A 20,067-nucleotide genomic window follows, 5' to 3' on the forward strand; every position below is an offset into this window, starting at 1 on the left:
TTTCCCCCTATCCTGTCGTCATTTCCCCCCTCCTTGCTCGCAATAGTGACTGTGTTCTCTAAAAATCCTGTACTTGACGGTCCGATGCTATTAATAGCATAGCCCTATACATTAAAAACATCATGAAATCCCTTCAGACATTGGCATTGTCCATTTTGAATTGGTGTGTGATATAGCCTAGCATTGAAAAACATTGGCCAGTATTGAGCACGGGCACGGCAGAAAACCAGATTGTGTAGACCATAAGAAACAACGACCCTAAGTATGAGTGCAATTCGGTTTTCTACAAAAGCGATCGAGTCAGTATAAATTCAGCTCGGCGGCGAAGAAACAATCACTTGATTAGGCCACGAAAAAAACCCCTGTTTTACGGGCGGACGTAATGACCCTAAAACATCAACACAAACTTGAAAAATCTGGGAAAAATTTGATGATGTTTGCAAAAATAATTTGAAAAATGTTCTCAATTTATAATTTCAAAACATTTCAGTTGAAATCAATAAATTAAAAATAACAAAAAAAAAAAAATCTCACAAAACGCTAATCTGGGTCGGGCCCGTTAAACACTTTTTTGTCGCCTTAGGCCTATTGCGGATTATAAAATGTGAAACTTCAAATGAAAGAGAATTCAAGATTGGCCAATAACACTTGCGCACTGTGGATCCGAATCCGGGATCTGAGAGAAATAATTCTCATCATCATCAGCGGTGGAATTGCTGCGCCCGCTGACTGATGTGTTTTCAAAAAGGACATTTTCAACGCCCAGACGAAATGGTGAATCATCAGCCAGTCGACCTGCACAATGTCAAATCATGGTTTGTGTGAAATGATCGGCTGTCGATACTACCAACACGTATAAATCTCTTAAATGTATTCAATGTGACCCAGCCGGGTAAATGAAATCTTGAGTGAAAAACTTTGCATAAATAACACCAATGGCTTATTGCACAAAGATGAAATAAAAATGAAATGAAATGGCAAGAGGTGGAATTTCAAGATGTCATGCATTTGTTTTACCTGTTTTATGAATTACCTTATCTACTTCTAATTTTAAAAGTATGTTTTATGTGTATTAGAATTTTTGGTCTGGGCCTATGTGGTGTTTTTTAAAATAATTTTAATTCATGGCTACCATTGGCTACCGTTGCATTTTTCCATAAGCGCATTCAAATTAGACAACAACAGTTTCACAAATTGGACGAAGAAACTGAAAGCGAACCACCTTCTTCATAAACGGTGCCCTTTTCATAACATGATTTCTTCAGTTAATAGTTACCAAGAATCGGATTGATCTTACTTAACAGCAAATCTAAACACTCTCCTTGGGAACTTGTTTCTTTCTTTGAAAACGAAATACTTTCCGTATCAAACAAATCTGCAACATGCTGGGTAGAATTCAAATTGACAACTATTATTGGGACGTTACAACGCCTGGCTACCTCACGTTCAAACTTGAGTCTTCCCGTCTGATCCGCGATATAATGTCGGCTGTTCACAGCGATGAAAACTTTACACGAAGCGATTTGTTTCGAGTTCTGTTGTCTTCCGCGGATATGACGCCGGGGATCAGTAGTATAGGTTGTGACGTCGTATTGGTTCCGGCAAATCGTCAGGTAATGTGGTGTTTCTCTGAGGAAACGAACAAGAGTTTCCAAAACCCAGCCTTCGTCTTGTAGACTGAAAGATATATACACGTCGACACTTGCAAGCTCTGAGGATGTTTCTGATTGTGGTTTGTGGCTTCCTGTGGATAGAAAATACATACAGTGTGTTCTTAAAAAGGTACTACCGGTACTGCTAGTAACTTTATACCTTTGATCTTAGTCTACATCACGGACTACACCTATATCCCCAATACGAATGCACTGTTGTGGTTTTTCAGTATCACTCCGGGGATCACTACAAACTGTCCCTTTGTTAACTATAGAGGGCGACATAATGGACAGAATGGGTAGTATAGATTTATAGTAATCAATCTCATATTCGGCAGTATGCAAAACCGACGACGATTACGTAATAGGTTGCGTTGGATATTCCTTTACCTTTCTTGTTCCATAAATCCAGCAGTTCTTCTTCGGCTTCAGCGTTGTTACATCTTCTCAACCCATTTATTATGGCTTGCCGAGTCGCTTTCGGACCTTTTGTTTTCCTCCATCTCTGAAACACTTCCATTGCTCGTAGTTCGACTCCATTGCCAAGTATGTCTTTACTAAATTTCCGAATCTCGTGTTGGTCGACATGCAGTGCATTTAACAACTTGATTAAATCGTACGTTCGAAGCATTTCTACGACGTCGAAAAAATCCGATCCTGAGAGTGTATCTAAATGAAATTACAAAAATAGTGCAAATACTATTTTTACTTATAGACCTAATCAAAGAATGAGGACAAAGTTAATGTAGACTTGCCTAGTCATCGTGCAAAGCTGACAATAAAAAGTTAGTATAAGTACATTTATATTCTTATCTCTCTCTTTTACCCCACATCCACCCCATCCAAACCACAAACTCCTACTACACACCCCTCCCAGTGAACCCCAACATAATTATACACATACCAGGTACTACTAAAGACTTTCTGCGCGCCGGACTACCGTGCAAAATGCCACCTGCGAACTGACAATAAATAATTGATATACATCTACGGACTGTTTATTTATTCTCCCTCTCTAACTTCTTGTCTCTCTCCCGCTCTCCTAACATGAACGCACGTATAGACTAAAATTTGCAATTAAGTACAAATTTGGAGGGAAAAAATCGGTGTAAGAATTTTCGGAATGCAACTAATTTGTACTTCTCAATTACCTTGGAGTTTGTTACTCCATTTACAACTCAATTCCTCTTCAGCTTCAATATTTTCGCAATATCTCAGTGCATCAAGTACAGCTTGTCGTGTTGCCTTTGAACTATCTGCTTTCTGCCACTTCTGAAGGATATCTATCGCTAAAAGATCCTCACTGTTGCACTTATCAACCATTTCTATATCTCTTTGTTTCATGCCTAGTGCGTAAAACAACTTCTTCAACTCGTCATGTCCAAGGATCTGTATTGCAGCTAGGAAATCAGAGTCAGTAGCCTTCACTGTGTAATCAAACAAATATAAGCACAGAAACAAGGGAATGTTACGTCAACTGGTTAGTTGGGATGAGTCTTGTGACATTCTGTAACCAATCAAAACAGGACTTTCTTGTAATGAAAGAACTACACACCACTCTGAGGGCCATACCTTTGTGGAATTTCGAGACATGCCCGTTTTGGACAAAACGTTAGCCAGTAAGTATACACTTCTATATAGGCTGCACTCCATGCAACAAAAATAGTGCACTACGCCTTTTACGCCAAACCTTCGAGAACTGACAATCATATATATTATATATGTCACTGATCAGAGTGATGTAAGTTATTCAGTTTAAATAAATCATGCCTATGGATTTTATTAAATATCTTCATTACATAATCCATCATGAAAGCGAAGGTTATTCCAGCTGCAAAGTGGTACATTGAATTGTCGAAATTGGGACATCAATTCCTTCCAGTTGTAAAGTGAAAAGTTTTTACGTTTCCAGAGTTTTCGTGTCTGCTCTGCGATTGTCCACTCGAATAGTTAGCTTTATTCGGAGATTTGTTCTTCCTCCTTCGGAGATTTGTTCCTCCTCCAGCGTTTTATCGCTGCGGCACATTTTACCGCAAATGGAGAAACGTCGAACTATTATACTGACCATTATGCAAAATTTTACCCACCCATGTCTATTACATAAATTTGCCATCTTATGTTAATCGTACCTTTGTGTCGAGCGATATGAGAGCGATTTCCGGAAACCATCACGTTTCTGTGTTCATGAACGTCTCCTTGGAGATCCTCGTCGCTGCTTTCATCTGAACTAAATGGTGTATCCTGCATGATAAAATTGTTCAAATTAATATCAGTCAGATTTTCAAGCCATCACCACACGGATAAGCTAGTATATTAATTTTTGGCCCAGCTCACCTTGCTCTGTTTTTGCTCCCTTCTTACTGTCATCATGTCCTTCACTCTATATATATTCGTAATATATATTCGTAACTAGAGTTCTGCCTACATTTATACGAGAGATTGGGATGTTCTTAGGCCTTAAGCCGGATGCACGAACGTTCGATATATCGCCTTGGTCAAAGTCCCACCGTAAGGCGCACATGCGCAAGGAACATCGTAATCTTTCTTTTTAAAGTATCTGACGTAGGGCTACGTTATACCTGTATTCAAACAGCTTGATACACATGCACCACTACGTACCCCACATACCCACCACTCCACACGTGCAAGCTGCCAAACTTTCAATTATGATATTTTGCATGAACAATCAAAATACATACCACGTTTTCAAGGTCGATATGCACAGGCCTTCCATTACACTGTCTGAGCACAGAAGTTTTTGGTTCCTGGCTTTCCATCTCTGAGACTAAATCCAGAATGTGTAACATTTCCGACCCTTCACAATCTTGATGAGGTGCGTCGTAGCAACATATGGGTCCTGCCTCAAATCGAAGATTTCGGAAATCTCGACAACGCAATGTTTCTAAAATTCGGCACAAATACTTCAAGACTTCCAAACAACAGCCGGCGTGGACCGCTTTCACCGATACTTCAATAACGCATTGCTCCTTGCATGGGTACCTTTTTCGTAGCATGAATAGGAAATTTTGACCCAGAGTAAAGAGTCCACCTTCTTTGAAAATCATACACTGATCCGGCCCACAAGACACTATATCGGAATATGATACACATCGACAAATCAATCTGAAGAACACGGCATCGGGAAGAAGTGTGCCAAAACTGATGAAATAACATTTGTTCCACGTTATAGTAATTTGCGAAAGGTCCGGGCCTTTAGGCAGTTTTGATGGCACTATATACATATCTTGAGTTTGCTTTTGTTTACAGCCTTCTATCTTGCATATGAGATCCTTAGCTTGTAACATACCAATAGTAACTTCTAGATGTTCATCTTGGATTTCATTTGACGCTGGTAATCGAGATAAGATTATATGTTCCAGAAGAGAAGGCTCTAAAAACCCTGTGCGCTCAAAATGTTGCCAGGCAGAGCGAAATTTCATGTCAGGGTATTCAGGTACAACAACTAGGGCTTGCATGATATCAATCATAACCTGGGGATTTAAGATAACGAATTGTCGCAATACACAATCCACGGAGTCATATATTACATCCCCGTTATCGTGATAAAATGTTAGCATATTCAGCAACTCTTTCATTTCTTTGATATGGTATTTGTTGACGACTTGAAGAAGCTCTGATACCGTAATGAAGGGCATATGAGCTGCAAACGTAGAATCTTTGATGAATTCGCTAAATTCTCGCCATTTTATCGGATATTCTTCAGATAAATGTTTGACTTTCAACGCCTCTTCATGAATTTTCTCACGCAAGATGCCAACGTCATCATTCATTTCATCAGATGATTTCGTGTTATCAACTGCAAAGAAGCATGAGTGTTTATTGAATACTAAATTTGATGTTGGAAACAAATCTTTTAGGTGACACTCTACTGTTTGTAAAGCTTGACCATCAACGCAGTCTCTATGCGTGCCAACTAAGAATATAGATGAGTTTGAATGTTGTCTTACCGAATCCATCCAAAAATGAATTCTGTTGGTTTGTCTACAACGGTCTATTTGGAACTTGACAAGATCGAATACTATGATGTAAACCGCATGAGCCGACATGAATGTATGGTGAGTATTATAATAGAAGTCTTGTCCAGCAAAATCCCAGAGACTGAGATTAAGTGGCATGGTTCCTGTTGTGGTTTCTTCTGTTTTGCGGGCAACATTAAGAGCGGCTGATGTATACTCGTGCAAGTGGTTTCTATACCATTCCGCAAGAGCTAACGGCAACACGCCGAAGACAATGTTTACAACAACTTCACTGTTTTCTGGTGAAATTGAGTCATGGCAAAGTTTAACAAGTATCCAACCATATATAATTGCAGGCATTGACCATAGTTGACGATTTTCCATTGTCGAAATAATAAATGTGGATATCGTAACACGTTGTCCCAGAGTAATTCCCACTTCGTCACCCAAACCAGAGCCGAACGCCATAATGAATAATGTCAATTTGTCATTATTGCACATATATAAAATCAAAGTAAAGGAGAATACAAGAAGTGTGACAATTCCTAAATCTTCCCAAGCAAGTGAACGTCTCGTAAACACAGATGTGTCAACTTTAGCTATCCAAGTAGCAAGATACGGAAAAACACCCGAGCCAATTGAAAAACCTACGGCGAAACATACACAATGCTCGAAGTCGATCTCGGACAACCAGTTAGAGCTGTTATCGGAAGTATAACATAGCAGTGTCGTTCCTAAAACGACGCTCGCTCCCATTCTAATTTGACAAACACTTACCAATCCTCTTTGCATCGTCAAAATGAACGAGACAACTCCCAGCGCAAAGTTTGGCACTATGTGATTTTTGGTGAATAACATGCCGCCAATCAAATTCACGGTGAAAATGGCGTCCGCGACATTTTTAACAGTTAAATACATTTGTACGTTTTTAGTCCAAATGAGAGCGACGAAGGCGATAAAAACGGCAAGTTTCATGCAATTACTCCACCCTACAAGACGGATAAAATCTGGAAAACCAAGCAAAAGAACAAGAATACAGAATCCAAAAAGTAGATGTAGCATATAATCTGGTTTAATGGCCTCTTCTTTCTTTTGATTTTTATGTTCGCTCCTATGTTTATTTTTAAATCGCCAAATTATACAATCTGCGACTTCACTACCCTTTTCGTATTCACGTTCCTGCCAGCTTTTATCGACCTCTTTTACGCGGCACATTTGGGTGTCAATTCCGAATGTCGATGGCTCTTGCGGGTCGAACTTTTTGCCCATTAGTTTCTTCCATAGACTAGTTTTTCCAGCTCGTTCGTCTCCAAGAATCTGGACTTTGCAATAGTTTCCAGGCGCACAGCCCGTTGATCGTGCTTCGTGGTAGAGCTCGTTGACTTTGTTTGTTGGTGTTTGATTCACGAATTTGACGGACTCCATTTTGTTATGAGTTCGACAGTCCGTTCGTTGAGTACACCGTAGCTAGAAAGAATAACGGCTTTTTCGTGTCGGAAATAATCTGTGAGCCGTGTAAGTGAAACCCAAACCAGCCATTGACCAAAGAAAACATCATGCTAACACAACATATAATAATACATGAGCAAAAATGAGCAGCAACTGAAAAATTTAAATCATTCCTAAAAGCGGATATGAAAACCGAATCATGTATTTATTTAATGAGTCATACATGTTTATAATGGGACCCAATCGCGCAAAATAAGGACAATTTCCGGGGACAATTTCGCTATTTTTTTCACTATTCAAATGTTTGTCATTTCCGGGTGTCATATATTGAGTGTTATATGTTTAACTACAAATTGGCTTTCTTATGCCATATTTTGATGCAATTTAGGCCTACATCAAATTAATGAAAATCAAAATCGAATTCAAAAATCTGAAAACTGACTTTTCGCTACAACATTATCCTCATTTTGTTTGAATGGGTCACTGTAAATACATCGACGCAACGTGAACTGTCGGCAAGGCAAACAAAATTACGATGACGTATTACGACTAGTATACACAGTAAAACTGTTATTGTGATTCCCGTTGTGATTGAATTTCCGATTATGTGTTCTTTAAAATTCCGAAGTCCATTAGGGGCTGTTCAATAATTATGAGCGGGGGGTGGCCAGCCAGGGGGAAGCAAATATTTTGGTTTGTTAGTTTTAATAAACCGAAAAACATATCTCAATCGACTTACAACTTTTGAAGATATGCTCTTTTTGAGAAATGTACCCGGTTTTTACTCTGTGTACCGGAGTACACATACCATGCATGAATATCAAACATTCCCTAATGATAATTTTATAAGATAACAACTTTATTTAGGGAATGGGATTTACCGGTGGTGTTATGGGCGATGGATTTTGTTAAGGCTAAATAAATCTATGTCTCAAAGCCGCCGCGCGCGTTCGTTTTTCTTAGTGCGTTCATGTCAGCTGAAACGGCAACTTCATTTATTTTATTTTATTTTATTTTTTGCCGTAAATTCATGAAATTCTGAGAGATATTTTGAAGAAAGTTACTTTATTGATATTAGCATTGTTTAGGTATAAAACAATTGATATTTGTACTTCAAATGTGTAAATCAACCACAATTTTATGCTGTGTACTTTTGAACACTCGAAATGACATCTTAATTCAAAATAAATTAAGCTTTATTAAATCTGAAAAAAAAAACCCTTAAGAAAAACCAACCAAATTCCGCATTCGTTTTTGAAACGGCCATGGGCTTCTCATTTTTGGGTTAAAGGTAGCCCTGAAAAGGGCTGTTTGGTTTGTCTTTGGTTCGTCTGTAGTGTGTTTACTGTGCTGCTGCACTCTACCTGTTTGCCTCCTTGACGAATACAAGTTTCAGCCCTGGTCCTCGATTGCATCAATTGCGTTGCGTACCATACTTACGAATGCAGAAGATCTTGGAGCGTAGATGGTGGTCCTCGCTCATAGACGTCGCTTTGGATTTAGGAAGAAATCAAGTGGTGTGTGGTCTGGTGATCTTGCAGGTCACTCCACAGCATGGACCATCCCAACATAGTGAAAAACGGGTACATTTCTTAAAAAGGGTATATCTTCAAAAGTTGTGAGCCGATCGAAAATTGGTTTGCAAAAGAGTTGTGCATTGAGGATTCTGTTTTTGTTGGGAAACCCTGTATTTAAGTTAATGTAGCTGGGCGGAAAAGCCGATCATCATATGAGCATTTTGACCTTTTGTATTGAAGAAGTATATGAATTTTCCAAAAGACCTACAAATTCTAGGTCTTTTGAGAAACGGTGATCTAAACCCCAAGGAAGAAACGAAATCAAAAGTTGCACTTTTGTGTTCTAATCAATGAAAACACGGCGCTAGTTTTATTCAATGGAAAGCACGGCGCCAGTGTACAAATCAATAGGGCATACAGTGGAACAAACGGCAACTTTTGAATTTGCATCTTCTGTGGGTTTTTGGATCGTCGCGTCTTTATTTCTTAAACGATTTTAACGAATGATGTCTTAAATTCGAGCTAAAAGATTCAGCTATAATTGGCTGCATGTTCCAATTATGACATATCTGTCTTTGTGTAGGATATACAGGGTGTTAATTCTTTTCCGCACTGTAAATATATACGAACATATTTTCTCTCTCTCCTCCCCTACACCCGGGCCTACACCCACCCACCACAGACAAACCCTTACCACACCCTCACACACCCCTCACCAACAAATCCCTGCACACAATCCTAATAAAAATACTTGACAATCGATGAGAGGTAAATGGTTGTTCAATAAATATTTTAATGAACTTAAATGTTTGAATAAAATGTTGGAAAAAACAGAAATATGATAAGAGAACTAATATTTTGCATCTTCTCCCATATTTATGGCATAGAAAAACCATTGCAGGTTTTAGTTCGGCAGTCTGACAAATACGGATTGAAACCATTATTAATAAAAATTCCCTTTAAAAGGGAAAGCCAGCCTCAATGTAGAAGAGGTCTTGTAATTAGTTTTGGTCAACGTGAAAGGCATTTTTAGGATCACGGCTTACTACATCCATGTTACATGACAGTCCACCAAACCATCAACGGTGAGAAGATGTACACTGAAACTGCAGAAAACATTAACTCCTAATCTCCTGTCAACTCTCATTTCATTATTGTTCATTATTATTAATTCATTATTGTTCTCTAAATTGTTCTGTTCTGGTTTTATTTGTCTTTTCAGCTTTTTACCCACGATATTTCAATTTCCAATGTTTTAATACCATAACTTACGAACTCAATATCTTCGCTTATAGGAATGTCCGATTTTATTGGGGAAAACGGCGTTGTGGAGCAAAATAGCTCTTTATGTGAAAGCCTCCAAATTTATAAGCTGTCCAAAAGATGTCTGTTTTTGACATGATACGCCACATTTCTTAAAGACCCATTCAGTGATCCCAGCGCAAGAGTAAAAAAATTAAAATTGTTTATAAATTGCTTAAAAGAGAAGGATAGGCCTAAGTCATTCAAATTGTCATTTGGTATTTTTGAAATGCCAAATTTGGCAACAAATGAAGAAAACAGCAGTACTGACGAAGTTCAAGCCCCGCCATTCAAATACTTGTAGCTAATTTTAGATACTGTCAGTATCTAAAAATACAGATTCGTGTAAAATGTCTTATTTTGTCTTAAATAGGCCTACACGGCTTTCGGCTGAACCATTCGCAGACTTAGCACATCTATGTAATAACAAAGGTACGTTACCAAAATTTTGATGATTTTTACGATCGTCCGGATGAGCAAATCACTGAATGGGCCTTTAATATTAATAATAGATAAGCTACCTTTAAAAATATTATTGACAATGTTGAGAGTAGGAATTACCTTGAAAAATGTCTCAAAAATACAAGATGCCAGTTATATTCCGGTCTGAAACGATCAGACAATATTTTAAACATTAATAACATCATAAACCCAAATCGTGAAAAAATCACCCCGGGTAGATTTTTGGCTATTTCTCCATTTACGATCCTGCCCAAAAGTGTCTGCTTTCGATATACCACGTCACAAATACTACACTGCACTGACTGCAGGTTTAGTTAAAAGGGCATTTCGTGATCCACAGCATCATCCCCCGACTTTTCTCAAAAAAAGTTGAGATTTTTATATCACTGGAGACCTCTGACTACATAATGTTTATGTACAAAATATTTCTTGCAGATTAATTCGTTTAGCAAAGTAATCGTGAAATTTGAATTTCGTTCTGGTATACCAGAACAAAATTGCAACACATTGTCTACACATAACCATGCATAACTCGTAAAGGCAAAATCTGAATCAACTGAAATTTTTAGAATAAGCTTTTTTTGTGGATATCTACTGAAAAATGTCATAAAAAGAGGATGCTAGGATCACGAAATACTCCTTTAATTCGCCATATAACATAATATAAACTCACCTTACATGTACATTTTTTATTTTAAAATAATTTGATATTAATTCGCAATGTATAGTTTACTATATGATAGATCATGGAAGAAAGAGATGAGAAGGAACCACAACGACTTCGATCGGCCAAGTTTTAATCCGATTATCTATTGACGCATGAAAAGAAAAGCTATCAATGGTACCTCGTTTCATGTATGATCCATTTACCGCGATCGATGCTTGGCGAAATCATTACTGGAAAAAAACTATAACAAACTCATCCACGAACAAACAAACGCTACCCGGAAGTAAGATTCTGGAATTTCACTGATGCTCTGAACATGTATAGTAGCTTTGTTTTGGGATCTACAGTCAAACTGTTTTCTTGATCGTATTGTGTAGAAAATGTCCTTTAAAACATCGAAAAGGTCGTCAAAATCGGCCGTTTTTTTGCCGAGTTTCAGCTTTAGCAAATAAGGTAAGATTTTGGTGACTTTTTCGATGAAAAATGTATGTAAAATGTTCTTAAATAATGCACAATGTTCCGGTTGAGTCCGGCACACAAAATCTGTTTAATTTAATAGTTTATATGTGTATAATTGTAACTAGCTAACTCGTTTCAGTGCCAAAGACTGCCAACTCTGAGAAAAAGTCATCAAAGTTCGGGAAAATTGGGCAAAATGGAAGAAAAAGATGTAGGCCATCAATGACCGATGATCACGTCACCAGAGAAAATCCTATACGGTGCTTTCATGTAAGGTCATTAGTTCAAATCATCCTTCAGACACGCTCCAGAAGACATGCAAATGCATGGAGTACAATACCAATCACCTATTTAACGCAGAGTATTGATCAAAGTAAATCCTCATGAATAACAATGTCAATTAAATGTCGGTAAAGGGAGTGGATAGATGGTGGCAAGAACATTTATAAAGGACTGATTAGTGATTACTCACTGCAATCTTCACTCTTGTGTGTTTTGACTGTAAGTTTATGAATCAAATAAAAAAGATAGACAGTAGCTTCACTTACGTTATGTGTCATTTTATTTATAACATAGAAGTTATTAAATTAATAAAGTAAGACAATTTATTTATCTATAAGTGCATGTCAAATGGGTACATTGTTCAATACTATAGGCCTACATGCATAAATTATGCCCATATTATAGCTAGGCCCTAAAAACTTTATTTTGCATCGGATTTTTCCGTTGAAAAGGCAAAACTGATGTTTATGATAGCAACTATTTCATCAATAGCATTTTGAGTCATTTTTATCCATAAAACGACACAGGATAGGATAGATAATTACTTTGACATCAATATGGTCCATATGATGAAGATTTTGATTCTTAGATCTGTTATCAACATGATATCACGCTGTTCAGTGGTCAAGGACCCCGGGTCAAAGACACTGAAATGACATACTTTTCTTCTGCTGACCATATGATGCTGTATATTAACTATTATTGTTACATTTTAGGCCTATACCTAAAACTTTTAAAGTCATATTAATTCAAACATAACTTTGGTAATACTCACTCGTTTTCATTCGTTGAAACGGCAAAACATACTTACTTTTCCTGACAAATCGAATTACAATAATTTTTTTAAAATTCCACCGCAAAAATTTAAAAAATAAGTCATTCCAATACCAATAAAAGATAATCTCTTGAGCAAACAGACCCGATCCCAGAAATATATACCAGCCCGCGAATGGGCTGGCGAAAAGACACGGATCTTATCAAATGTGAAACTTCAAGTGAGAGAGAATTTAAGATTGTCAATAACACTTGTGTATTTTGGATCATATTTCGGGATCCGAGAGAATCAATTCTCCGTCCTCAACAGCGATGTAATTACTGTAGGTTATAGTTATATGGTACACTGATGGAAGCCCAAAAGTACCATTCAACTTGTCAAGATGATAATCTTGGTAGGCCGACTCACTGATTTAAAAAAGGACCTTGTTGAAGCACAGAAGAAATAGGGGCTCATTAGCCAGTCGACCTGCTATATAGATCGTTTCATGAATCCAACAATCACGTTTCAGTGTTCATGAACGACTTCACCGAGATTCCCGTCGCTACTTTCATTCGAATCAGACAAATTTGTCTGTCTATAACAACGCACACGTATTATACGTCATCAATTAAATGTGACCAGGGGTGTATTTCACTAAACTTTTAACCCTTCTTAACTCACGTAAGTAACCGTTGGTAAGTTACGAATACCCTTTTACTAGACATTTACGAAGGGTCCCTGTAGTAAATCCCTACTTACAAAGGCTATTTAAGATGACCAGTAATAAAAATGTATTTTAATTTAACAACATTATACCAGCGATCCAGAATCCAATTTTTACTGTTATGTCTGATGGTCTTTCAGAGCATGAGAATCTGTACGAAATAACTTTTTAGTTCTGCCTCGAGCTGAAAGTTAACAATAAAGACAGCGAACCACTTTTTGTCACTTGCTAAATTGTGACAATAGTTTTCTTTGTGTTTAGTTACCAAGTACCATTTTCATAGCAGGTTTAAAATGCTTCCAGACAGCTCTTTTTCTAAGACAGACAATATCTGCATAAATGTCTTTTTGGCATTTTAAAGAAAACAAATTAAAAACATATGGTTTATTGTACACTTGGGTGATCTTATGAACCAGTCGCGCAGCTACGCGATATGATGCCGCTATCCCGAAATGAGCACAAAATTATGAGATTAAAAAAAACCCAACAACAATTAGGTCAAATGCCAATAGTGGAATTGTTTATTATGCACGGTTTTATGACGATTGCATCTTTTGTTTCAGATTTGTTACAGAACTGTAAACCGAAGCATCTTCCTCAAGAAAAGGTGCCATTTCCATAAGATGCTAAATCGTCCAACTAGCGTCATCATGGTCCATGTTACTTTTATCTCACGATTACTTCAGTTAGTTACCAAGAATCCGATTGATCTTATTTAACAGCAAATCTAAACACTCTCCTTGGGAACTTGTTTCTTTCTTTGAAAACGAAATACTCTCCGTATCAAACAAATCTGCAACATGCTGGGTAGAATTCAAATTGACAACTATGATTGGGACGTTACAACGCCTGGCTACCTCACGTTCAAACTTGAGTCTTCCTGTCTGATCCGCGATATAATGTCGACTATTCACAGCGATGAAAACTTTACACGAAGCGATTTGTTTCGCGTTCTGTCGTCTTCGACGGATATGACGCCGGGGATCAGTAGTATACGTTGTGATGTCGTATTGGTTCCGGCAAACCGTCAGGTAATGTGGTGTTTCTCTGAGGAAGCGAACAAGATTTTCCAAAACCCAGCCTTCGTCTTGTAGACTGAAAGAGATATACACGTCTACGCTTGCAAGCTCAGGGGATCTTTCTGATTGTGTTTTGTGGCTTCCTGTGGATAGAGAATACAAACAGTGTGTTCTTGAATAAAGTGATATTATTGACATTCTTCTTTATTGAATCACATTAAAAACAAAAAACAAAAATAAAACAAAACAAAACAAAAAAAAAACGACCAGGTTTATATAGAGCGATTATATATTTACATAAAGTCGCTGACCACTTTGGCCTAAGTCACACGTTATAAACCATTTAAAAACAACATTCAGGTACGCAGCTCTATACAGGCGCAGAACTCTAATCATTCTATGCATATAATGACCATCACAGCCAGGATTAGCTTCCCAAATTTTGTATGGGTAGACTGGGACAATTAGCCTAATTTCATTGCCCATGGGAATTTTAAGCTTGCACAATTTCTCCTGGAGAACAGAAATATGACACTGCGGGGGCTCGAACTTGAACCGTCACGCACCGACAGAATCTAGCACCTTACCGATTGAACTGACTATATAGAATAAGCATAAATAAATGCATGCCTTCGCTTTAGCCAGAAAATTCATATGCGTCATTGCACTGGTTTACAAAACAGTAGTAGGCCTACTACTGCACTAACTATACCTTTGATCTTCGTCTACACGGACTACACCTGTATTCCCAATACGAATATACTATTGTGGTTTTCTCATTAGGACTATTCGCATAGATCACTATAATTTAACCACCCCTTTGTACTAACTATAGAGGGCGACATAATGGACAGAATGGGTAGTATAGATTGATAGGAATCAATCTGGTATTCGCCAGTATGCACACGACGATGACGTAATAGGTTGCGTTGGACATTTCTTTACCTTTCTTATTCCATAAATCGAGCAGTTCTTCTTCGGCTTCAGCGTTGATACATCTTCTCAACCCATTTATTATGGCTTGCCGAGTTGCTTTCGGACCTTTTGCTTTCCTCCATCTCTGAAACACTTCTATTGCTTGTAGTTCGACGCCATTGCCAAGTATGTCTTTACTAAATTTCCGAATTTCGTGTTGGTCGACATGCAGTGCATTTAACAACTTGATTAAATCATACGGTCGAAGTATTTCTACGACGTCGAAAAAAATCCGATCCTGAGAGCGTATCTAAAGGAAATTACAAAAATAGTGCAAATATTATTTTTACTTATAGACCTAATCAAAATAAGAGGACAAAGTTAATAACTGTGAAGTCCTAATGTGCAATTAAGTTCAAATTTGGAGGAAATTTTGCAATTAAGTTCAACGGGGTAAGATGGCTGAGAATGCAATTAATTTGTGCTTCTATATTACCTTGAAGTTTGTTATTCCATTTACAAGTCAATTCCTCTTCAGCTTCAATATTGTTACAATATCTCAGTGCATCAAGTACAGCTTGTCGTGTTGCTTTTGGACCATCTGCTTTCTGCCACTTCTGAAGGATATCTATCGCTAAAAGATCTTCACTGCGAGTTGCGTTGCACTTATCAACCATTTCTATATCTCTTTGTTTCATGCCTAGTGCGTAAAACAACTTCTTCAACTCGTCATGTCCAAGGATCTGTATTGCAGCTAGGAAATCAGAGTCAGTAGCCTTCACTGTGTAATCAAACAAATATAAGCACAGAAACAAGGGAATGTTACGTCAACTGGTTAGTTGGGATGAGTCTTGTGACATTCTGTAACCAATCAAAACAGGACTTTCTTGTAATGAAAGAACTACACACCACTCTGAGGGCCATACCTTTGTGGAATTTCGAGACATGCCCGTTTTGGACAAAACGTTAGCCAGTAAGTAAGATACACTTCTATAGGCTGCACTCCATGCAACAAAAAATAATGCACCACGCCTTTTACGCCAAACCTTCGAGAACTGACAATCATATATATTATATATGTCACTGATCAGAGTGATGTAAGTTATTCAGTTTAAATAAATCATGCCTATGGATTTTATTAAATATCTTCATTACATAATCCATCATGAAAGCGAAGGTTATTCCAGCTGCAAAGTGGTACAATGAATTGCCGAAATTGGGACATCAATTCCTTCCAGTTGTAAAGTCAAAAGTTTTTACGTTTCCAGAGTTTTCGGGTCTGCTCTGCGATTGTCCACTCGAATAGTTAGCTTTATTCGGAGATTTGTTCTTCCTCCTTCGGAGATTTGTTCCTCCTCCAGCGTTTTATCGCTGCGGCACATTTTACCGCAAATGGAGAAACGTCGAACTATTATACTGACCATTATGCACAATTTTACCCACCCATGTCTATTACATTAATTTGCCATCTTATGTTAATCGTACCTTTGTGTCGAGCGATATGAGAGCGATTTCCGGAAACCATCACGTTTCTGTGTTCATGAACGTCTCCGTGGAGATCCTCGTCGCTGCTTTCATCTGAACTAAATGGTGTATCCTGCATGATAAAATTGTTCAAATTAATATCAGTCAGATTTTCAAGCCATCACCACACGGATAAGCTAGTATATTAATTTTGGCCCAGCTCACCTTGCTCTGTTTTTGCTCCCTTCTTACTGTCATCATGTCCTTTACTCTATATATATTCGTAATTGGCAGACTGGAAGTTATTGGAAGTCTTAACTAGAGTTCTGCCTACATTTATACGAGAGATTGGGATGTTCTTAAGCTGAATTTATACTCAATCGCTTTTGCAGAAAAGCGATTTTCACGCATGCTCAATGTTTACTTACATTTCCAGTGCGTCAAGCCGATCAATCGATTCAAATCGCGGAGGCAAAAACGACGTCGCTTTTGCAAGTTGAAGAAATCTCAACTTCCCAGCGATATCGCTTGACACGTGAATGCGTCAACCAATCATATACAACCAACTGGATCTATTATTTTGCTAATTAATTTACCTTTCTCGATTTTTAACTTTTGGTGATAAATTAATTCAAAGCAATAATTATTGACAGCAACTCATGTTTTAAAAATGTATTTTGTGGTATTTAGAATATTTTAATTGTCGTCTGCAATCGCTATCGCCGTGATAAGTATAAATGCAAAAGCGACGGGCGATGCATCGCAAAATTCGGCGATTGCAAATCGCTTTTTCAAAAGCGATTAATCGCATCGCTCGGCGATCGAGTATAAATTCAGCTTTAGGCCTTAAGCCGGATGCACGAACGTTCGATATATCGCCTTGGTCAAAGTCCCACCGTAAGGCGCACATGCGCAAGGAACATCGTAACCTTTCTTTTTAAAGTATCTGACGTAGGGCTACGTTATACCTGTATTCAAACAGCTTGATACACATACACCACTACGTACCCCACATACCCACCACTCCACACGTGCAAGCTGCCAAACTTTCAATTATGATATTTTGCATGGACAATCAAAATACATACCACGGTTTCAAGGTCGATATGCACAGGCCTTCCATTACACTGTCTGAGCACAGAAGTTATTGGTTCCTGGCTTTCCATCTCTGAGACTAAATCCAGAATGTGTAACATTTCCGACCCTTCACAATCTTGATGAGGTGCGTCATAGCAACATATGGGTCCTGCCTCAAATCGAAGATTTCGGAAATCTCGACAACGCAATGTTTCTAAAATTCGGCACAAATACTTCAAGACTTCCAAACAACAGCCGGCGTGGACCGCTTTCACCGATACTTCAATAACACACTGCTCCTTGCATTGGTACCTTTTTCTTAGCATGAATAGAAAATTTTGACCCAGAGTAAAGAGTCCACCTTCTTTGAAAATCATGCACTGATCCGGCCCACAAGACACGATATCGGAATATGATACACATCGACAAATCAATCTGAAGAACACGGCATCGGGAAGAAGTGTGCCAAAACTGATGAAATAACATTTGTTCCACGTTATAGAAAGTTGCGAAAGGTTCGGGCCTTTAGGTAGTTTTGATGGCACCATATACATGTCTTGAGTTTGCTTTTGTTTACCATGTTTACAACCTTCTATCTTGCATATGAGATCTTTAGCTTGTAACATACCAATAGTAACTTCTAGATGTTCATCTTGGATTTCATTTGACGCTGGTAATCGAGATAAGATTATATGTTCCAGAAGAGAAGGTTCTAAAAACCCTGTGCGCTCAAAATGTTGCCAGGCAGAGCGAAATTTCATGTCAGGGTATTCAGGTACAACAACTAGGGCTTGCATGATATCAATCATAACCTGGGGATTCAATATCACGAATTGTCGCAATACACAATCTACTGAATCATATATTACATCCCCGTTATCGTGAAAAAATGTTAGCATATTCAGTAACTCTTTCATTTCTTTGATATGGTATTTGTTGGCGACTTAAAGAAGGTCTGATACCGTAATGAAAGGCATATGAGCTGCAGACGTAGAACGTGAATCTTTGATGAACTCGCTAAATTCTCGCCATTTTATCGGATATTCTTCAGCTAAATGTTTGACTTTCAACGCCTCTTCATGGATTTTCTCACGCAAGATACCAACGTCATCAATAACATCATGCGACGATTTCGTGTTGTCAACTGCGAAGAAGCATGAGTGTTTATTAAATACCAAATTGGATGACTGAAATAAATCTTTCAAGTGATACTGTGCTGTGTGTAACGTTTGATCATCAACGCAGTCTCTATGCGTGCCAACTAAGATTATAGAGGAGTTTGAATGTTGTCTTACCGAATCCATCCAAAAATTAATTCTGTTGGTTTGACTACAGCGGTCTATTTGGAACTTGACAAGATCGAATACTATGATGTAAACTGCATGAGCCGACATGAATGTATGGTGAGTATTATAATAGAAGTCTTGTCCAGCAAAATCCCAGAGACTGAGATTAAGTGGCATGGTTCCTGTTGTGGATTCTTCTGTTTTGCGGGCAACATTGAGAGCGGCTGATGTATACTCGTGCAAGTGGTTTCTATACCATTCCGCAAGAGCTAATGGTAACACACCAAAGACAATGTTTACAACAACTTGACTGTTTTCAGGTGGAATTGAGTCGTGGCAAAGTTTAACAAGTATCCAACCATATATAATTGCAGGCACAGACCAAATCGGACGATTTTTCATGATTGTAAAAATAAAATATTTGGATATTGTAACACGTTGCCCAAGAGTTATACCCACTTCGTCACCCAAACCAGCGCCGAACGCCACAATGAATAATATCAATCTGTCATCATTGCACATAGATAAAATCAAAGTGAAGCTAAATACAAGAAGCGTGACAATTGCTATATCTTCCCAAGCAAGCGAACGTCTCGTTAACACCGATGTGTCAACTTTGGTTATCCAAGTAGCAATATACGAAAACCCTCCCGCGCCTAATGCACAACCCAAAGCGGTACATACAAAATGTTCGAAGTCTATATCGGACAACCAATTGGTGTTGTTATCGGAAGTGTAACATAGCAGTGTCGTTCCTAAAACGACGAACTGGCCCATTCTTATTTGGCAAACACTTACTAGTCCTCTTTGCATTGTTAAAATGAACGACACGACTCCGAGCGCAAAGTTTGGAACTATGGGATGTTTGGCGAATACCATACCGCGAATCAAATTGACTGTGAAAATGGCGTCTGCAACGTTTTTAACAGTTAAATACAATTGAACGTTTTGAGTCCAAATGAGAGCGACGGAGGCGACACAAACGGCAAGTTTCATGCAATTGCTCCACCCTACAAGACGGATAAAATCGGGAAAACCAAGTAAAAGAACAAGAAGAC

General features: G+C 38.2%; 1 protein-coding gene across 2 annotated transcripts; it reads right to left on the reverse strand.

Moving 5' to 3' along the window:
* Window positions 1–90: 90 nt before the first annotated feature.
* On the reverse strand, window positions 91–19,862 carry LOC140154903 (uncharacterized). 2 transcript variants are annotated; one of them, XM_072177564.1, is made up of 5 exons: window positions 17,735–19,862; window positions 16,668–16,779; window positions 15,679–15,963; window positions 2,043–2,321; window positions 91–1,744 (listed from the first exon to the last, which is right to left on the reverse strand). In XM_072177564.1, exons 1-5 carry the CDS (start codon window positions 18,638–18,640, stop codon window positions 1,266–1,268), a joined length of 2,061 nt encoding a protein of 686 aa, XP_072033665.1. In that variant the 5' UTR covers window positions 18,641–19,862; the 3' UTR covers window positions 91–1,265. The 2 variants fall into 2 exon arrangements, with proteins under 2 accessions (XP_072033665.1, XP_072033664.1); XM_072177563.1 differs by lacking the exons at window positions 15,679–15,963; window positions 16,668–16,779; window positions 17,735–19,862 and adding exons at window positions 2,804–3,079; window positions 3,782–3,893; window positions 4,352–7,254.
* Between the last annotated feature and the right edge of the window lie 205 nt (window positions 19,863–20,067).

The sequence above is a fragment of the Amphiura filiformis genome, chromosome 6 (genome assembly GCF_039555335.1).
Source record: "Amphiura filiformis chromosome 6, Afil_fr2py, whole genome shotgun sequence".
Classification (NCBI taxonomy): Eukaryota; Metazoa; Echinodermata; class Ophiuroidea; order Amphilepidida; family Amphiuridae; genus Amphiura; species Amphiura filiformis.